At 40.5% G+C, this 21,427-nt stretch overlaps 1 protein-coding gene across 1 annotated transcript in view; it reads left to right on the forward strand.

Annotated features, from left to right (window-relative positions):
* PPARGC1A (PPARG coactivator 1 alpha) overlaps positions 1 to 21,427 on the forward strand; it is a 67,990-nt gene that overhangs the window by 1,108 nt on the left and 45,455 nt on the right. The window contains exon 2 of the mRNA XM_053941486.1: positions 4,045 to 4,224. Within this exon, the coding sequence (XP_053797461.1) occupies positions 4,045 to 4,224 (180 nt within the window). The remainder of the gene's footprint in view (positions 1 to 4,044; positions 4,225 to 21,427) is intronic.

The raw sequence follows: 21,427 nt of genomic DNA on the forward strand, positions 1-21,427 counted from the left end.
TAATCCTCTGGATTCAGGCTTGGAATAAGTGCTTAAAATGCTTCCCTTGGGCAATGGGGAGGGAAAAACAGGTTACAGGCAATGCTTTTTAAATAAGATGTTCATGCTGTAGAGAGCTACCCATCTAAAGTGAACCGTTTCCATGTTCTCCAGTAATTTTTTCATATCTGGCAGACCATGTGTGTGGATTCTCAAGTCATTTTGTCATGTTTTAAATTTTTGCAGCTTGCCATTGTATCCACAGATTTCTGTTTGCATATTGTAATTGGTCTTATCTTGTTTTGATTTCTTGGTAAAGTGGAATAGATATGGATAATTCATATGTCCTGTAGCTATTATGAGTCAAGGCAGTAAGTGGATGACTTTCTGGCTCCAAAGTCCTAATTGTTTCTGAGTAGCTGGAGTGTCCTGTGGGTTGTTGTCTGGCTTGCAGCATGGGTCTCAGCTGCCATAGCTTCATTTTTCCATCGTGTATTATTCTTAATGCTGCTAGGAACTGATTGAGGAACCAGCTTATATGGAAATACTGAAGATTTATTTTAATCACTAGAGTTCCTGTGGTAATTTCAAGCTAGTAACAGAATAATTTATGTCAATGACTTTTTCATAGTGCAGTGAGGAAAAAAAAGGAACCAAAAAAAAGAGTTTGATCTTAATATTAATTGTGTGGTGGCTGGATTAACTGTGGGTAGGATTTTGCGAGTGTGCTCCTGCACTGCACTTCCTGTAGCAACGCTAGCATCTGCGTGCTGCTTTGGCTCAGGGGATCACCTTTACTGAGCTAAAATAACGCAGGCAGCAAGCACTGGAGGCAGCTTTCATTCTTTGAATCATTAATATTTGCTGTCAATGTTAAATGTATTATATTCTCGCTCACATAATGACAGGACGGCGTGTTGTTTAATAAAGGCCTGCATCACTGTAGCTGATCAGCGTCCCCAGTGCTTCACAGCTTAATGAAGGTGATGTACAGTAAGGTTGTGAAGATTGATAGAGAGAATCCACCTGACACACATTTTGTCAAGTCTCTCTTTCTTTCCTGAGTTCATCCTCTTGGCACTTTGAAAAACTTAAAAATAAAACAAAGATTATATTTTCATTAATATAATTAATATGGCATAAGTCCAGTCGTCTTCTTTTTTTTTTTTTTTTTAATTTACCTTCAAAGGCACAAAAACAGCCAAAAGGTTAATGGAGAATTATACTTAATTATAATGATTCATTACCATCAGTGCAGTTAAGCTAATTTACTGTTTGCATCTGAACTAAGAGAAAAAAGGTCTGTTGGAGTGAAATAACACACAGTAATTAGCCTTTTGTGTTTAGTGACTGCTTTATCCTCCTAAATGTTACTGTAAAATTAGGGCTATAGTTATGGAATAACTATCATATCAAGTAACAGTGGGAAGACAGTAAAATGTGTGCTAGCAATGCAGGTGCACCTGTTACAGATGTATAGGCAAACAGCAAATATCAGCGTGTCAGATGAGGACAGTTTTAGGACTTGGAGTGTTAAATCTGGCATCATCCAAAGGCCAAATATAAATTAATAACAGGAACACTTGCTGCTAATGTGTCTCAGATTAATGTGCTCTGTGTGCTCAGAAGCATAGTGTCATATTCAGAAACATTGATTTTATTATCATGTCAACATTGGCAAGGCATATATACTTTATTTCAGCAGGTACAGTTTTAGGTGACATTGTAGTCACTCTAGGTAAATGAAGACTGTGATAAGCAGGATTTTTTTTTAAATACCATTGTTTGCGTTGCTTCAAAAGCCCACTGTAGGAACTTAAAAATGTAGATTACCAAAAGTAAACATGTTTAAGTAGGTGGTTCACAGGGTGAAGCTATTTTTATAAATGAAAGCAGTAACAGATCAGCAGGATACTTTAGAAGTCTATGGCATCAGTTATAAGCTACTGACCTCCAGAACACAAATCTGAGAATGATGCGGAGAATCTACCTTTTCAGTCAAAAACTAGATTATCCTTTAATGAGATCAGAGATTTCGGCCAAGCATCAAAAAAGGTCATCTCTGTATTATAAGATTGCTGCCAGAAGGTTGTGTCTCGCACTAAAGAAGAGGAAACGCTCTAATTTTTTTTTTTTTTGTCTTACACTCAAAACAATGGTTAAAAAATTCAGATTAAAAAAAAAAGTTAACATTACTTAAGTGGGATTTTGACTTCTTAGAGTTCTACAGCCCCTTAAATAATAGGAAGAAAAACAACTGCTATTTCAGAGTCTCGTTTTGCAGCCTCTCAGCTTCCTTGCCCCTTGGCCTACTCTATGATTATCTTGTAGTGTCCTGGTAGATGTAGAAGTTGTCTGGTAAATTATAGCTCACACCAGCTGCACCAAGTCTTCGTGCCAACAGACAAAATCTTTGCTCACGGCTGCGCTGCTGCATCCAGCCCGTGCACTGCAGACACACCAGATTCCAGGGACAAAAACATCAATGAAATGCACCTTCAGCAGCTCTCGCTTACATTGTTGTTAAAGGCGGTCCTTGTGAGAGCGACATAGCCAGTATTGAGCAATTCACACCTATGGACACTGGTTAGTGCCCTACAGACATCCGCCTTCAGAAAGCGGCGCTTTCTCCATTCACTTCAGTCCAAGTAGAAGTTGGGAAATCATTCAAGCCACCCAGTCAGCTGACAGGAGTTTCAGAGGTGCTGCTGTTGGCCATCCTTAACGCAGTGCCACAAATGCGGTAGATGCCCTTAGACTCAGTTGTCTTTAGATGGCTTTTAACCATTCAGCACCTGGTGCCTCTGCAGGTCCATGTGTGCTTTGCAATGTGCCCATGTCGACGTAGATGTTTGGAGATGAGTTACAAGGATACATGGTACAGTGCAATAGGAATTGCTTCATTGAGCAGCACTGACATATGGGACTCAGCTATTTGCCAAACTGTTACTACATGTTTTCTATAATTAGGAAATGGTTTTGGTGGATACGCTAACATTTCAATTGCTGTGTTGAAGTGGATGTATGTTATTAATTTTTTCTTCCTTAGTAGGTCAGTCAATACCCTATCTAGCTTCATACTGGCATATAAAAGGACACTTATTCCAGGTTTGTTTTTATTTATCCTCACTCTCTTCCTAAGTTGTGCAGACAAAAACATTTTGCACTGCTGAAGAGGATTCCTGCAGACTAGACTTTGTTTACTGCCTCAACCAAAATGTTTCACAGACCTTCTTGTAGGATTACTGAATTAGAGGCTGCTAGAAGAGGAAAACCCATTTAGTTCTTTGAGTACGGCTTCTCTCTGGGGATATTTTGGATACCGGCTCGGATAATAGATGTGTTCGCACCAAGCAGGTGAAAGGCTGCATGAACTAACTATGCCCATCACTGAGAGGAGAATATAGGGATATTTCAAGCCATGCTTTGGTTACCAGGGCCCTTATGTAAAACTGGGTGGCTGTGGTTTGTGCATCAGGAAAAGAGCACAGCAGCGTCACTAACCCATACTTTTTTTTATGCCCATATGGTAGCCACCATCATGAGTGGCTGTAAGGATTACAGTAAGGTTCTGTAGAAGTGAAAGTGTGACTGTCTCCAGCTTGAACTAGCCTCCAGGGCTGAAGGCTGTAACAGGCTGTGCCTCTTTAACCTGAATGTATCAGGAAATGCATGACAGACCTTGCCCAGAGGTATTCATCTGTAACTTCTACCTGCACTGGTTCACTCTGAAAGGAGAATAAGGCCATGCTTTGGCTTCTGCTGTTGGATTTAAAGCTTTGAATATGATCATTATCAAATGGTATAGGGAGAAGGAAGGTCATCTTCCCTGGACAGAGATGTGATAGAGAAGGCAGCTTATGCCCTGCTGCTTTCTCTGCCCCTTTACATACCTATGTTAGACCTAACAGTGACCAAATAATATGTGTTTCTTTTTTCAGAAAACAACGTCAATCCTAGTCACCCTGTGTCATAGCTTAATTGAGGCTTAATTCTTATCACATGATACTAGTTAATAGATTCTTGGTAATTAATGAAACTGTTCTGTGTTGCTCTATCCTGCAGTGTGCTGCTCTGGTTGGTGAAGACCAGCCTCTTTGCCCAGATCTCCCAGAACTTGACCTCTCTGAACTAGATGTGAACGACCTGGATGCAGACAGCTTTCTGGGGGGACTCAAGTGGTACAGCGACCAGTCAGAGATCATCTCCAATCAGTACAGCAATGAACCCGCCAATATATTCGAGGTAAGGCAAGATGATGCAAGTGTATGTTGCAAAGTCCTTGCTTGCTTTTTTTTCTGGTTTTTTTTTTTTTTTTTTTTTTATTAGCCTGTTGGACAACAGTTTACTATTTTTCCACCATTAAGAGACAAGAAAACTGCTGGTGGATTACGGGTTCTGACTGGTTCCTTTAATCCTCATTATCAAAACCAGACCTGCAATCTGAAGGGTCTGGGGGTGAAAGCCTTAAAAGGATTTAAATGGAGGTTTTGTTTTTTGAGAGGAAACAGCAAAAGAGTACCTAGAGCACACTGCCCTGTGGTGTCATGATGAGGAGTTGCACTGTTGTCAGCTACAGAGCAAAACAGAAGTTGAAGCTTGTTTGTTGTCTTCCACTTGAATTCCTCAGCAAGAAGCAGAGTTCTGCACAGCAGCTAGCTGATGAGTAGCTAGAACATTTCTAGTAAAGATTTTTACCACTCAGAGCCTTACTGTGCAAGTTACTTGCACACAAATTGAGAGGTCCGCAATTTGTTTATGCACAGGGGAGAGGAAGGGTGAATGTGGCAGAGAAGGCAGGGAGGGCCGTCGGTAGCTCAGGGACCAGCTCAGCGTTCTGATGTTTCATAGATCTCCTGGTGGTGGACAATCTAAAAGTAAAAGTCAGAGGGTGATAGGAGAGATTTAATTGTTTTCTTTCCAACTGTGCTTTGGGGGTTAGGGTGTATGAGAGGAGGGTTACTGTCTCTTTATCTCTGTCCTGGGTCTTCTTTCTTTTGTTGTGTAAAGCCTTCATAATTCATAAAACCTTGTGGTTTCGGGCAGCCATGCCCCTCCTAAACTCTAACCTCCTTCCCCTCCCTGTTGATAGGAGAGGCCATAGATAGTTCACTGACTGGGAAATTGAACAATAAATTGATTAGCTGGCAGGAAGACCTTGTACAAAAGCAAGCTCTGGGTGCTGTTTCTCACACGCCAAGTACTACAGCTCCAGGAAGTACAGCTAGCCCGCTGGTTCCGGAAAGCCCCGGATTATCATGGTAGAATTTTAAAGGCTGGAAAAAATTAACTGAAATGGTATAGTAAAATGCCTACCTAGGATGTGATGTCCTGAATAAAATTCTCCTTCCTCTGTATACTGCTCTAAACTCACAGTGATCTCCCTGATGCAGATTAATTGCTCTGCATTTAAACCAGTGTAATTGATAGCAGAAACTGGTCTTCTCTGGTTTAGTTTCTGTAATTTAAATCCAAGTAAATTGGAATTAATTTTATTTTAATCAAATCAGCCCTGCAAAGGCTTGTGCTCAGGCCCTCTTTTTTTCCTTTAGTTGTATAATGTTCCACACTTTGTTTTACAAAGTTTCCAAATCCTGTCTGGTTCTTGAATTGCAGTTGTACTGCCTCAGGCAGGGTAGGGGCATGTTGGTGGCGGCAGGGGGGCAGGGTCCACGTTTGCAGCGACTGGAGACATGTTTTGCTTTTTTTATTACTGAGAACACATATTTTTTCCACATTCATCAGAAACTAAATGCAGAAGCCTTTTCCTTTAGGAAAAATCAGTTGAAGATGCAGACTTTCAAAGTGTAAGTTCCAGATAAGTAATACAATTATGTCTTTACCAAATCTAAGCATACAAATTATTCTAGTAAAACCAGTGGAACTTGGCTTCATTTCTTGTCCCGTGTGTTACTGCCTGTCTGCTCTGATGGCCACAGCTGCTGAGTGTAAAGTTGCCTCAGATAAGTAGTGACCATTCCCCTACATGCCTTGTATAGGAAACAATTCCTGTTCTGAACATGGAAGCATGTTGCAAATAGCAGGATGACCAGACAGGCTGGTAGTTAACCTCACTGGGAGATGGTAACAGGGGCAACATCTCATGGGCAAGTTTGGATCTGTCTGAGGATGAGCTGCCCCGGTGTGAAGAAACAGGGATATGTGTGGAGAGACAGGGGCAATGCAGCTGGGGGAATGAATCTACACAGCAAGTAATAGGTCAGAAATAATAGTTTGGAAATGAAATATGCTGCTTCTTTCCTAACACACAAATTCTGTTGTTTTCTCTCCTCACACTCATTGACTTCAGCTGCAGGCTGCATTGCTGTCTCATCACAGCTTGGCCCATGCTTACCTGTAGGGACAAATTGTGCCCTAATGGTATTTTACAATACTGCAGTGCAAAATTAGACTATTTTCAGCTTCTTAGAGTGTTGTATTTACATTTCTTGGTTGCTTGGCCTAGGAAGATGGGAACAAAACAGTTATTTTCTCCTCCCGTACATTAACCCTGTCCCCATTCTCCACTGTGCAGCTGGATACTTTGCACTATTTCCTGCCTCTGCCGCTCAGTAATGTGACGATTGGGGGTGCTCAAGATCAGAAGAAGATGTCTTCTTCCTCCAGAGACTATCTCAAATACTGTGTGAGGAACTATTTGTTTTAGCTGAGAGAATGGAAGTTTTATGCAGTTTCTCATTTGATAATCACTAGATTTTTCCATATTGATCCTCAATAGCTTTTTAAAAAAGAAAATAATGTCTTTTTATACCTTTTTTTTTTACTTTTGTTTTCCTCTCATCATTGTGGGAGTAGTATGTTTTATCTAACTTAAGTTTCCAGATGAGGCATTGTCATACAAAAATAGAAATACAGCCTATTTGGAGTGGAAAGGAAGGAACCAGAATGACAAGCAAATGATGGGAAGTACATGAGCAGCATTACTTGCACAAGTTGTACAGTACATTGCCAAATCTAGCCTTGAATGCAACACACTCTCCTTTGAGGTATTAATGCAGTACATGTGGCATTGTCTACATGAGGGACAGTGTCCAAAAGCCTTTTACAAAGTTTCTGAGTATCTCTGATGCACTTTTTTTTTTTTTGAGAAAGGTTTGTATTTCATAACGTGAATTTTCAATCTTTCTGCAAATCTTGTTCCTGAAAGCTCACTTGAGCTGAGCACCCACAAGCTTAGTGGCACTGGGAGTCTCATGGACTAGAAATTATTAATAGTTATGGTAGCAACCAGGAGCCAAGTGAGATAAAGGTCCAATTAGTCTAGATAGTATGTGTTAAGTATAAATCCCTGCTCTCATCCGCTTAGGTGTGATGAGATACTGGCCTTCACTTGAAGATTAAAACACACCAATATTTTGCAGAAACACCTAATTCATCACTGCATCATTCTGCTCACGTGCCACTGTAACCGATACGAGTCCCAGAACAAGCCTGTACTGCCCCAGCACAGAGACTCTTCTTACCAATGTTTGTATTTATGTACAGTATGAATTAGGTGATTTCTTTCTATTCACAGCTTGATCACATCTGTTTTTCACCTAATTTTGTTTGCCTGTTGCTTAAAAAGATAAAATGAAGGAGTTCTTGCCCCTCAGGCCACTCTCTATTGACACAAATTCATGCAAGTAAATAGTTAACAAGTCATCCAAGACCAGTTATTTAGATAGTTTGCTGCACCATTCACTTTTATAATTTGTTTTTGTGAAGAACTAGACTTTAAAAAATTGTATTTACAGAAAATTTAATTTGGCTACTTTCAGAAAATCAAAGTGGTTAAATTTTCATTCTCAAAGCCAGTGCTATGTGAAATGGTGAACAAACATAAAACTTTTTGTGTCATGAGTGAGAAGGCTTTTTGTTCATGAAAGGTGTTGTCCCTTGAGGCTTCTTGAAATATTCTATACCATATCATGTAAGATTAGTCATATTTAAAATTATTTATGATCCTTACCTAGCATTGTGGAAAGGGAAGATATCTACAGTAGGTGTTTCTCTTTGCTGGTATTTTTTACAAATAACTCAGCTGATGGTAAGAGAAAATTCAGCCTGTAGATAGGCAATAACCTGTTAAACTACGATGAACTTGTGTAGAATCCTAAATCTTGTACTTGGCAAAACACTTTCTTTAGCCTTCAAAAAGACTTTAGAAAACTCACATTACTTGCCCTTCTGCAGATTTAATTTATTTACATAAATTAAAAAAAGTGATGCTCACAATATTTGATGACTTTGTTTTTAATTGTTTTATATAGGTGTATCCCAGGTTACTTCTCAAGGCCATTCTATGTGCCATGTATATATTTAGAAAGCCTAAAAAGATAACTACGTTTTATTGTAGACTGCCAAAAAGGGCTGTATTACAAGCAATGAGAATTTGAGGAGAGAAAGAAATACACAATGAAATGCAGTCTGTCTTTCCCCTGGCAGCAGGGAAATGCATGGAGATAAATGATTTCTTATTTATTTGGAAGGGGTTGTATCAGGGAGATGATGAGTGTTGAGGGAAGCCTTAAACATCACCAGGGTAATTTGCATTGGTTCAGATTATAAAATCCCTCATGTTCTGTGGTGCTGCTAGTCTCTTTCACCATTGCAGGTTATTCATTCAAGGTTTGCATCCAGACTGATTAATGAATTACCAGATCTTGCGTAAAATGACTTGGCCTGACTTTTAAACAACCACCAGTGTTTTCTTTGCCAGTCTTGTGACTGGTGTTAATGGGTTCCAGAGAACTGAGCCTATATAGACGTTCTGTAGTGGCCTTCCCTAGCATTTTTTCCACTTTTTAATTTTCTCCAAAACTAGTAGCCCAGGGCAGGCAGTTCAAGGAGATACAATCTCAGGGGGAAAAAAAAAAAAAAAAAAAAAAAAAAGACATAGTAGTCAAATCCTTGATGGCTGATGCCCTTCAGTGCCAAATCAGCATGATTTATCATAGCCATCTATTCAGCACAACAGAGGCTGGAGGTGAGCTGCATGGTGTACCTCACACAATATGCATAACTAGAGCTCTGAACTTTGAAGGAAAGCCTCAGAGCTATTTGCAAAGTGCTGGTGCTTAGTGAATACTAAATTACATTTAGGAAATAGTCTACTGCTACCAGTTATACTTCATTTTTATTCTTGACACAGACACCTAAATCAGAGAACAGTAACATTTCAGAGATTATGGTAGCAGTTTGGGTATGTTCCAACACTATAATAGGATCAGAATTTTAAGGCCTTTTTTATTATTACCAATAGTCACTTAGTTTCTACTGCAGCGTACTTTGTAGGGAATTACAGCTTTTACTAAAAAGATTAAAATGCTATTATGCAAATGATTGCAGTATGTTATTATGTTTACAAATTAACATCCATGGCTCAACACACAAATTAACTAACTTCCATCTATATTATTAAGGATTTAATAAAGTAACTGTTGATAAAAATGAGGAGCTTGGAACAGTTAATAGGAGCTGATCGTGATTTAACATAGAACTTAAACATTGTGTTTAATGTTCTAGATGGCATAATGGCAGAATAAAGCTTATCAAAGTGCTTGAAAGGACTGTGATTGTGTGCACCACATAGCAGCCTGTCTGAGGCCCCGCAGGGCATGAACAAAATAGCTCTGGGCAGTAGCATAGAGCATACTGGTGAATGGAAGCAACACAGGACCAAGTCGTATAAACATGTACTTTCCTGCTCTAATAAGTAGGCTTTTTTAAATTTCAGATTCATGCAGATTGAATGTTTTACATGATAAGCACATGCATTTGAGTATTTGGGAACTTGTGTCCTTCTAAAATGCAGGCTGTAATGAACTGCTTTTATGGCAAATTGGATTTCATTGCGGAGAGTATCGCTGTATGGTAAAAAAGGGGAAGGCCGAGTTCAGTCTGAGATGACTTTACAAACATTCCTGCAAGTTGTTATTCCTAACAGTTCATAAGAGATCATAAAAGCAAGCAGGTAAGACCTACTAAGGTCCTAGAGAAATGAACATACAGTATGTGGCTATGGGATAGATTTAGTAGTGAAACAGACGACATCATAGGTTTAATACAACAATAAACATAAAAGGCAAAAGATGCAGATTTGGGATAGGAAACTTTATAAGGATGATAAAAGGTAACAATGTATCATAAAGCCTACTTGTGAAACTAGGAGAAGACCCTCATTTCCAAGGAAAGAAAATAGCAGACACTTGACAAAAGTGCTGGACTTTTTATTCCTAATGGAGCAATGACACATTTCTTGTGTGTTTGAATGCATTACCTTTACCAGTCTGTGGCCTGACTCAGGGCTCTACATCTGCTAAATAGCAGCACAATAACATCCTGTCTATGTGGGACGATGTATGTAAACGATAATCTATGATTAGCTATGCTGACATTTAAAAAGGCTCAAGCAGTAAGTGGAATTTATTTTACTTGAACCAGCTGCTATGTAATTGGAAAGAGTTTATGCAAATGCTCTGTATCTAGTGTTACCAAGGTGTGCTGCTGCTCCTTTTTTCATTCCCGCTTGGACAAACTACAGTGCTTTGATGCAAGAACCACCTGGCACGCTGGTTGAAACCTTCAGGCAGGAAAGAAGTCCCAAATGAGCAAAAAAACAATTGCTTTGAGGGTTTATTTTTTGATATATGTGGCCACCAAGACTATTCCCCAGGCGCACAGTCAAGAAAATGTGACTGATCCACTTCATGGTCCCATTAAGGAGACATTTCACCTAGAGCAGCCATGGCTTGAGATGCCCACTGTGCTGCTGCTCTGTAGAGCACCTGTGCTTTTTCTAAGAGGGAAGACTAGCACTCACCAGAACACTAGTGAGCTAATTAGGTCATTAGATGAATGTCTTGGCCTGTGTAAAAACCAGCCCTCGAGGACACTGTGTTACACTGTGTTCCCACTGGCTACATAGCTAAATATGAAATGGTGTCAGCTGCCATACAAACAAAAATGTAATCGCCTCCTTTCACGGAGGTCATCTTAAATCCACTTTGGTCACAGTCACACTCCACATCTGTTTTAGTGAGATGCAGCTTCTTAAGGTGGCGTTTGGACTTCATAAGCACACGAACAACCGAGGTATAAATTGCTACTGCTGGAGTTATTTTGAATAAGTGTATACTGTTTCATATTTATAATGGTGAGGCTTCATAATATTCACAGTGAATATATAACACAGATCAGTTCAACAAGCATGAAATTGTATGTTGTCAACTTGTCACATAAATAGAGCCATATTCTAGCTTACGATAATGTTGAACTAAATATTTTCTCCCTGGAACTGCAGAGAGGGTCACAAAAATGTGGGACAGTAGCTCTGTCTTTTGTTAGAAAAACAATCCCAGACTGATTGCTAGTGGAAGTAAATATTTCTGATAAGATTCTTCTGTGTTTTTAATTCCCCCTTGGCTTACCAACAGCAACAGAAAGTTTGCCTTTCATAGACAAATGCTAACTGGTTATATTAAATTTATTTCCGTTAATGGTTTTGTTTTTAATGGTTTTGTTTCTAGTGTAACTTCTTTTCTTTTTTTTTTCCTTGTTGCTATTTTTGCTCAATGCATCATTGCTAATTGCTACTAAACAGTCCATCTTAACCCTGCCGTGCTCTTTCCCTGCTGCCCCATCCCACTTAACATTAACTCTGGCCCATGCCATTACAGAAGGATAAAATTATCACAAGTCTTCATTTAGGAATTCTTTTTCCCTAGTGCCACTAACCTATTGTGCATGTGTAGGTCAGGAGGAGGAAATTGTACAGAGCTTATTTGTTGCAGGGAGAAAGTTTTGGTATTGAATCATGATGAACTGTTTTTTTCCCCGTGAACAAGGAAAAAATACAAAGAAGAGTTTATGTGTGTCTGTGAAAACATACCTATTTGTAGCTTTTGTTGTACTACTGTGGGTAATCCTCAGATGCACTGGAAATTTGCAGCCTTTCTGGAGGAGTGCCCCCTGCCAGCTTTATAGGCCTCTTTCTCTCCAGTGTCTAATTTTTATTTTGGTAGCTTTGTGCAGGTGCATACAGGATCCTAGTGCCTTTGTAAGTGATGGGCTGCAGCCTTGGCAGGCATGGAGCTCTGACTGTGTGTGCAGGCACACTCAGCCGTGGAGGCTGGGTTTAGGTCTCGGTGGAAATCATCCCCTTTGCAACGCATAGCTGGTTGCTCTGGCTGAATTTTCCGTTCTGACACAACGGAGCAACAGTCTTGCTTCATAATGATTGAGAAATTAATTAGCACTTTGTGGCGGTGATGAGTCTGAAGGGCCATGATTGGAGTTTGCTTTTTACCACATGCAGTAATCACTGGGTTTTGTTTATGAAAGCACAAACCCAAAACCTATTGGGATTTTGGTGTTGTCATGAAGCGTGAGCTGTGTGATGCACTAGAATAATACTTCCATTTCCTCACACACATCTGTGCTTTTGTGCTTTACTGTGAGTAACACAATGGGGTGCTGGTCCATAATGGGTACTTCTAATCACTAAGACGATAATCAGAAGAAGAGTATTTTCTGTGAGGAGCTGTGGTGGCAGCCTCAGGCAAGTGTTGTTGCCTTGTTGATTTATGACAGGTTTGAGTTGCCTGAACTGCTCGCAGCCATCCAGCTTATCACATAAAGTTTAGGAGGATCATCCCTTCCAGGCATATTATGGGGCTGGAGGTGTCAAATGGGCAGGGAGAACTTCTGGCTGCTGCCATAGCTGCTCCTTGAAGGCTCAGTGATACTAAATCTTATCAGGATTTGGAGGGGCTGCCATCAAGCGGTGTGAAGGACTGCAGATCTCTCCTACAGGAGATACACTTGAATAAAAATAGAGAAATGGGGTAAAAAAGTTTCTTGCCTCTTGTCAGGGAGGTGGTGATAATGGTTGTTTGGAGGATTGGTTTGGTCAGAGGAACTTCCACATAAGCTGCTAAAAGAAACAATGGGAGTTTTCTCCTGGAATGGTAGTTTCTCCTGGAGGACAAAAAATTCTTTCTGAAAATACTCCAAAACCTTTGCAAAAAATCCAATTTTTCTTCTCCCATGTTGCTGTATAAGCAGTGACATAATGACTCAGGAAGCTCATCAGAGACCTTAGGTAATAAATGTAACGGAAGTGAGACATCTCACTGGAATTTTTAATTTGGTGAGAATGCTGCAGGCTTGCATATTTCCACAGAGCAGTCAGTGACCAGAAGTGAAAAGCAGGTATTACAAGAGTTTTAGAACTCTTCTAGTATTAGGGGTTGGTTTCTTGGGGGTTTTTTTGGCTTGTAAATATGTATCACTTGGCTAGGTAGATCTAACAGTGATGTTCTCCCTCTACGAGGCCCTGTGTGTTGAGACCGAGTGAACAGGATCTTTGGTTTGTTGGTATCCGCTTTGAGAGGGCTTCTGGGTGAGGTAGGCAGCCAGGTAGTGCAGGTGACAGTGTGTGTGGTAAAGGTTCAAGAAAGAACTTGGAGCAGGGGAGGGCTTTGCAGAATCAGAGTGGCTGAAGTGGAAAGGGAACTCAAGAGGCCATTCGGCCCAATCCAGCCTGTTCAGGAAGGACTACATTGAACAAGAAGTTGAAATATTTCTGTGTTCCTCTGCTGCTGCTTCTTCTCTCCTTGAAATTACTTTATTAGTACTGGTAAGGAGTTTCTGATCCCATTTTGAAAATATTAGCCCATAGTCCTAAGCAGCTATGGAATTTCTGTGAGACATGCCTTGGTATAGCTAGAAGCCTGTTACTGCCAAGTCCTTCCCAGAGGAAGATGGGTGGTAGTCAAGGGTTCACAGTCTGGCCATGGTTTTCATGACAAATTTTCATATAAGGAAACCTGCTTCTTGGGCTAATCTTAGTTTCCACAGGTACTGAGCTTGGCCATTTTCACGGTCTTATTGTTAGACTAGTGGAACTGTAAATTAAGGTTGAAATGGATGCATATGCAATTATTTTCATAAACAAAACATAAATGCATGCTTCCTGGCCCCTGGTTGGAAGTGCTCTGTTAGGCATTTGACCCTCCAAGCCTACACAAAGGAGCAATAGGCTTTTATTTTTACTTGTCTGGAGGAAACGTATGCATTTTTGAAATTATTTTTCTGGCTTTGTGTTTGCTTTACTGTTTTTTCTCTCACCAGGACTGGTGTGGATTTTCTTGGCTGTATTGACTGTCCTTAAAAGCCCAGCAATCACTCTTCACATTAGCATGAAGACATCAGGCAAAACATTGGCAATTGTCACGTCAATTGCATCTGGGAAAAAGCCAAAAAACTTGTGGATTTTTTTCCTTAACACTGCAGAATCATTCATCCATTTCCACTGAAAGGGTGTCATAGTGATTCTGTTTGTGTGTGATGGGAGTGTTGCCACGTCTTGTCATTTTCTTTGCTGTTGATCCCACTCTCCTATAGGAAGGGTCAGGTCAAATGCTTCTCTGAAGACCAAGTCTCCCATTTGCAGCAGGAAATCTCTTGGGTGGAGAGGATAATATTACAAAATAGAGACTAACATTACAAACCAGCTCTGCTGCCTCTGGCGCAGTCTGGAGCATCACAGACCAATAATTCCTATCATGTCACTCTTGCGGCACCTTATTATCTATGTTTTTCTGTAAATCCGATCTGAGACTGTCATTACCAGTTTCAGGTAGGTGAACACCATCTGGGTGAAATAACCATGTACCAGTGATGAGCTGGAGGGGGCTCTTGTTAGTTAATCATCCCTACCTTCCCTTTGATGAGTTAATTTGTCTGTTGAGCCATGGAAGAGCCCCCAAGAGCTCCCAGGAGCCCCTTGTTAAAATTCTGCCAACAAATGGAAAGATAGGGATGATTTCACTCTTTTTGCTGAAGCCTTTGCTATCTATGATATTGCTAAATCATCCATAATGCATAACTTTCTATGCAATCTTTTTGTTACAGTTCTGGAGGCATATTATTGCTTTGTGCATTTACTTTTTAAACATTGTCACTGGATACCTAACCCTTCTGAAAATCTCATACCATGAATTCAGTACTTCCATGTGGCCTTTTAGTAGTTGGCATGCGAAGTTCCTTGGTTGTGATGCTGGGACATACTCTTTTTTTCCCCCCTCCAGTTATTAAACACTGTGTTTATTTACTTGTTTTGTGATAATGCCTAAAAACCCTGTAGTAGGGGGAGAGTCTGTATGTACTAGTGACCAGCCCATCCCAGTTTTATGGTGTGCACTTTGAAGTCCTCGGAAGGAGCAAAGGTAGTGAAAGAAGAAAAGAGCTGGTCCTTGGGGTTTGTGAGTGAAGATAAACCCATCTTATTTTTCCTTCAGAGGTCTGTGAGCACTGCTCTTTAACCAGACTCCTCTTCCTCCCACGCAGCTGGAGGCAGCTACAGCCTGCTGAGCTTGCCTAATCCAGAGAACAGCACAGGTCAGAGTTGCAGTTGTGTCAATGTGATGTGGGACTACCAAACCCAAGGAGAAGCTGCCTTAAGTAATATATCCCAACATGGAGACTTATTTATCTCCAAACCTGAGATGAAGAAGAAAATTTAATTTAAAAAAATTTAAAAACTCAACTGGACAAAAACCCATAGAAGACTAGGAAACCAAAAAATGCTATCATTTGGAAGATGCTCTAGTCCCTTTGTAACTGGTCAGAGAGGGTGTGTTAGCTCTGATACAGCCAGATCAGGGCGAGCTCTTGCAAGGCCATATGTATGCCTCTGTATAGTGCTGATGGCTGCTGTGGGGGGATTTAACAGCTTTCACTCAATGTTCCTCCTAGGCTCTCTTCTGAGAGAGAGCAAATCTCTCAGATGAACACAGGCACACAGAGAAAGTGATGAAGGGATACTGGAGTAGATCTGGAAGAGTGAGTGGGATCCTAGTGGGCTATGAGCTCTGGCTGAAAATGACCATAATGTACCAAAGAGGTTCCTGCAGAGTTAGTTAGCATCTTCTGTATTGTGTTTTCAGAACTGTGCAGGGAAGGACGATTTGGCTATGTCGTCTACAGACACAAATGATTTCCAGGAATCTGCACTCCACTGCAACTGGAATCACGTCAGGGTCTCCACATTGGTCAGTTCAAGTCCAGTATGATCCAGTAATAGACCACAGGGGACTAACTCTCTGCTGGACCATCAGCATCACTTTATGGAACTGCTCCTGGCATGTGCAGCTCTGTGAATGCTGTCCAGATGTACTTGAGCTGCCTCTCTGGACTCCATTTAGACCCAAGAGGCCTTGTTATAGGCAGCCCCATGATGTGCAGAAGTTTTTCTCATTCAGGATCTCTCACAAGATTAGACTTGTGAAGCTTTGATTTTTAAGCCCACAGCTAAAGAAGAAAAGAGACATGCCCCTAAACTGAAGCCTGTAATAGCTCCTATTTCCTAAACCATGTCTTTGAAAATGATGGATGTATGCTCTTAAAGATAACGCATGTCAGAAACTTCCTAATAAATTGCTTTTGTGGGTACTGGTCTTTCCAGCTTGAAACATCCAGGAATGCTGCCTTCTCAGGGCTTCTACTCCAAGTTGCACTATGCGCATAGCGGGAACTTCAAACTGGACCCTTCCACTTGATCTCCCATTATTCTCTCCTGCATGATCACTCCAGCTACACTCCATCACTAGAATGCTACGTGTTTGCCACAGTTTCTGTCAGCTTGGATTTTTCCTCAAACCAAATTCACAGAGATGACAAAAATCCACTCATGTTGTCCTTCCCTACACCTGCTTCTGGGAGTACAGTGACAGATACCAGATTTATTGTGTGCCAGTGTTACTGCTGTGTTTACAGCAGATTTAAGAGTTTACATTAGGCCACAGTGTTACCTTCCAGTTTTCCTAATTCTATCTGCTGGCAATCCCAGCTATGTGGTTGGGGTAGCTGCCCCTGTCCTAAAGGAATTTGTGTCAATTTCTGCAGGGACAAATCCTCCCTGTGCTAAACCGCTTTGCCGTATTTGCTCAAACTCATATTTTGACAAAGGCGTTCTGTCCACATCCACAAGAAGAGATTGCTTTTTTTTCAGATGCACTTGGAGGTAGATGTGTTGGAAGCTGCCTGTACGTGGCTGATAACTGAGACGAAGCATCTATGTAGCACGATCCATGCCCTTTTCTAGTTTGTCTTTGAATGACAAATGTGTCTTCACTGAGTCAGCAAAAGAGGAGATCCTACAGTAGAATTCATTGCCCTTCTATCCCTTTCAACAGAGTGGCTAGGTTTTCCCAATTCCTCCCCAAAATCTGTCTTTAAAAGAACTCTTACAAAGACATCCCTCAAATGCTTTGTGTAGAACTCCATTATATTCTCTAGTCATTTCTGATTCAGGCTCATAATGCACTGTTATTCTTTAGAATTGCCCTCAACAATGCTGGTGTTTTCCAAATAATAAAGTATATAAATAAAAAAATTAAAATCTTTGTGAAAATCAAAGTTGTAGGGATTTGGAGATATCATCTTCACATTCATTCATCTTCACCACTGTTGTCCCTAGAGAGTCAACTCTTAAAAGTTGAGTGTGAATGACCTCTAAAAAGAAAAACAGTTTTCATTACAATCTTCTGCATTTCACAGACAGTACTGTAGTATAATTACATGTTTTTTTTTCAATAGCAGAGGACTGAAAATGCTCACAGACTTGGAATGGAAACCTAGAAAATATTTAAATGTTTGAATCCATTTGAATTGTTTTTGTGCAAAGAAAATGCAATTCCTGGTGCCCAATTTGTACACTCCAAAAATTCCTGGAGATGTCTTCCTCCTGCTGCTTAAATGCTTTGGATATGTGCAGGTGTCCTTTCTGGTTTTTAAAGCTACTCAACTAATGAAGGATCAGGGCCACTTCACCAATGTTTTGCATCGGGGTTAATTGTACCTAGAGATATTAGACAAACCCACTGATTCAGACTCGGTAATTCTTGACTATCTTCCCATATTGCATTCCATGATTTGGTTAGATTATATCTTATCTCTAACCTTCTTGCTTCAATAAACACACAATATCTAACTTGTCTTCTTCCACCTCATACACAAGGAAAATCATCAGTGCTTAATCTGTTGCTGGTGTTAATAGCACAATTCTTCATCGTAATTCCAATTCACTCTGCCTGATATCCCACAAATGCCTTTGAGAAAGGCATTTTATCCCTGATACTGTGCCAAAGACACTTTCTTCCTTCGTCACTGCTGTTTGACTTTCTACAGACTTCATCATGACCTTTTGCTGGCTGTGGTAGATGACACAGGCTTACATATGAAAGTCTGTAAAGGAGTGCCACATCCCAGGCTGTCACTTCGGCTCCAAAGGTCCCTGGCAGCAGATCCCTGATCTTGAGCTACTACTGTAGCAAGAAAGTGTAGTCTCTTCACTAGCAAAGAAAAGAATGGAAAGAGTATACAGTAAAAAACAAGGCAGTAACACAACAGCTTTTTCTTTTCTTTCTTTCTTTTTCTGTCTGGCAGGTGGTCACACATTGCAGACACCCCATGCTCTGCCCTCCCATAGGCTCTCCTCCTTGGGAGCCTTATTCAGTACAGCTGCCATCATGGCAGCCTGGCGGGGATCAACAGAGATTGCTTTTGTGATTATTTTTGATTCCAAGGGTCATCCAAAATCTAAAGTAAAATATTTTCCTACACTGCTTTATAGTAATTTGGTAATCTTCCAAGATGAAAACTCTGCTGAACCGTCAGTTCACTTTCTCCGTCATACCTTTCCTTGGGACAAACAAGTCTGTGTGATTACTCTACAGGTAAAGACTTACCTTACAGGCTTTGGATGTTTTCTGGTTTTTATATCCCCAAAGAGAAGGCCCCACTCAAGCAATATGTTTTGTGGGCCCTTTGTTTTTCCAAGACATTTACTGAGTTGCTGTTCTATTATAGCTTCTTCCTCCATTGTTTTAGGGGATTGGCCTGGCTTTTCATGTTAAAGTGGATAATCTCCATGCTCACTTTTGAACTCAGTCATGACTGTGTTCTTTTCCAGTGGTCCAGACTTGTCTCTTTTGCTGTAGCCCTGATGTTCTCCCTAACATCCACTACATTATAGACATACCTTTGTCATTCTGATAACAGAGTTATATCTTACACCAGCCTTGCTCTGTGTGTCTGTTCACTACTCTCTCTGTGTCAACTTTCTCAGGAAAATTCCATTCTGGAATGCTAGTATTAAGTGAGCAAATATTATGGTGTCATTTTCTGTACAAAAAATGACAAAATCACTAAGTTCCATGAATGCACCAAATGAGCTTCTTCTTAGCTGTGGGCTGTGACTCCAACACTCTTGACAAACATTTTATCAGTCTTCTTCTGACAACTAGAAGTTCAGGTGAAAGTACTTAGGGATGGGGAATGTGTGCACTGTTGGTGTTGGTGAAATGTCCTCTGCTTGGGAGGAGGTGGTGGTGTTGCTCGTTGGAGCCCTGCTCTCCCACCATGACTACGGCCTACAGGCACTCTGGCCTGGAGAAGCTGACTAATCTGTGAGCATCAAATCCTGTTCTATAAAGGGAGGATTATAATCCTCCTTTCTTGATCTTGTCTGTTTGAACTGTGAGTACTTTCTGCCGATAGTTTCCCTTGACAAGTGACTGGAGATTATTCAGTGCAGTGGGAGTGTTTCCTTGGTCGTGCTAGAATACTACTTAAAAATTCAAATTGCAGGAGATGGATAGTAGTGTTAATCATCATAATGAAGATGGAGCATGATTTTTGCTGCATGACAGTGGAAGGAAAGGCTGAGATATAAGATATCTAAAATCACTGAGTGCATACTTTCAAAGACAGGAGTTGCTCAGCAGCCAGGTGACAGCAGACATGTTGTTTATTCGACAGAGAGGCTGTGAAGTTAACTCCTTACTCAAAAAGAAAACTTGCTTCCCAAATAAAGACATATGGAGGGTTTTAATGGCAGTTGAAAGACATGTGGCTGGGTTATGCCACTATGTGTGAGCTTATAGAGACACAGGGTGTATATCTGATGACGGAATCTCTGAATGCCACCACTATTTAAAAATAAAAACATTCCTCACCCTGAAAAGAAAGTCAAACAAAAATTGTTTGAGAGGACAGGCTATACCAGCTCCAAGGCAGTCAGATGTGATGTCTGCCCAGTAAGGGAAGACACTTCTGTTCAGCTGCATGGATGGCTTTTAGCCTGACCTAGCCCAGTGTTTCTGTCTAGAAGTTGGCCTCACTCAAGGTGAGATTTTTAAACTATTTTAAAAATTACTCATACTAAAGAGCTGCAAGGGAGGGAAGAAGTACTGGAAAACATACTGAAATGTGTGTGTCTGAGTCAGTTTCCATTCAGCACTCTTGTTACGGCAATCATCTGGATGCCAAGACTGGCGTAGTACCGGGGGCATCATGTGGAAGGCAGTGGCAGGAATCAGCGTGCAGAGGCCCTTGCTGCTTCAATCCTCTGATGTTCTGATCTGAGCTCGTACAGCGAGTACCTGCAATGGTGTTATCTGCAGAAGTGCAAAGTTGAGGCAACAGCAGCAGCAGGGGTGTTACACCGCATGACTGGTTTCTGTGGTGATGTCTTTCAGACTGGCTGTAGCACGAGTGAGATGTATGTAAGGACAGAGAACATTTGTGCTTTGCTTTGGAGTTTCTTTTCTTTGATATCTTGTCATGGTTTTCAGTGAGGAGCAGATGAATGGGTATCCTGCTTAATAGAGCTTAAAGAGAAACTGCTTGTAGCCTAAAAAACCCACCAAAATATCAATTTATGTGTTTTAAAGATGAGGTGGCTTCATTAAAAATTGTAGGATCTTGCAGTTTTACTCCAAAGAAAATACTGCTAGCTCCACAGTTCAGCTGGCGGGGATCCATGTCAGACTGGAGTTTTAGTCATATGCACAAGTCTTCTTAAGGTACTAAAAATCATTTCATTTTCTTCTAAAGTCACGGACAAGCAGCTAAAATTGTCTCACTCAAATATGCATTTTTTGAATTTCAGAATTACATGTAATAAAGGAGGTTTTTTTTTTTTTTTTATTCTCTTTTGATGAGACACGCAATGAGAGAGTGAGGATGCTGCGTTAGAGTATCTTTTGATTTGCTATTTGCTATGTGTTAAACTTTTATATTTCAAAGAAGCGTTTGTACCTATGCTGGATGTTTGGCAAATCCAACAGCTCATTAGATGTTAACAATAGCAACACTGCTAAATACAAAGGATTCATAGGCAAAGTACCCCTCAGGCTATATCTCTGAGAGAAAAAGTGGCAAATAGAATCAGAAACTAATTAAATAGTCAGCTGAAGCGAGCATAACTTAAAAAAGCTCTAAAACTACCAAAAATGGAAACATATTACAGTTATCTGCATTCACAGTGCAGAACAAGTTTGGTAGTATTTAAGATAATTCTCTAGTGCCTGCTATTTTTAGTCCAAGGGTAAGCTTCTGTAAGAGCCTTTCAGCGTTGCATCCCTTTAACCTGGCCTAA

This window comes from Vidua chalybeata, chromosome 4 (genome assembly GCF_026979565.1).
Source record: "Vidua chalybeata isolate OUT-0048 chromosome 4, bVidCha1 merged haplotype, whole genome shotgun sequence".
NCBI lineage: Eukaryota > Metazoa > Chordata > Aves > Passeriformes > Viduidae > Vidua > Vidua chalybeata.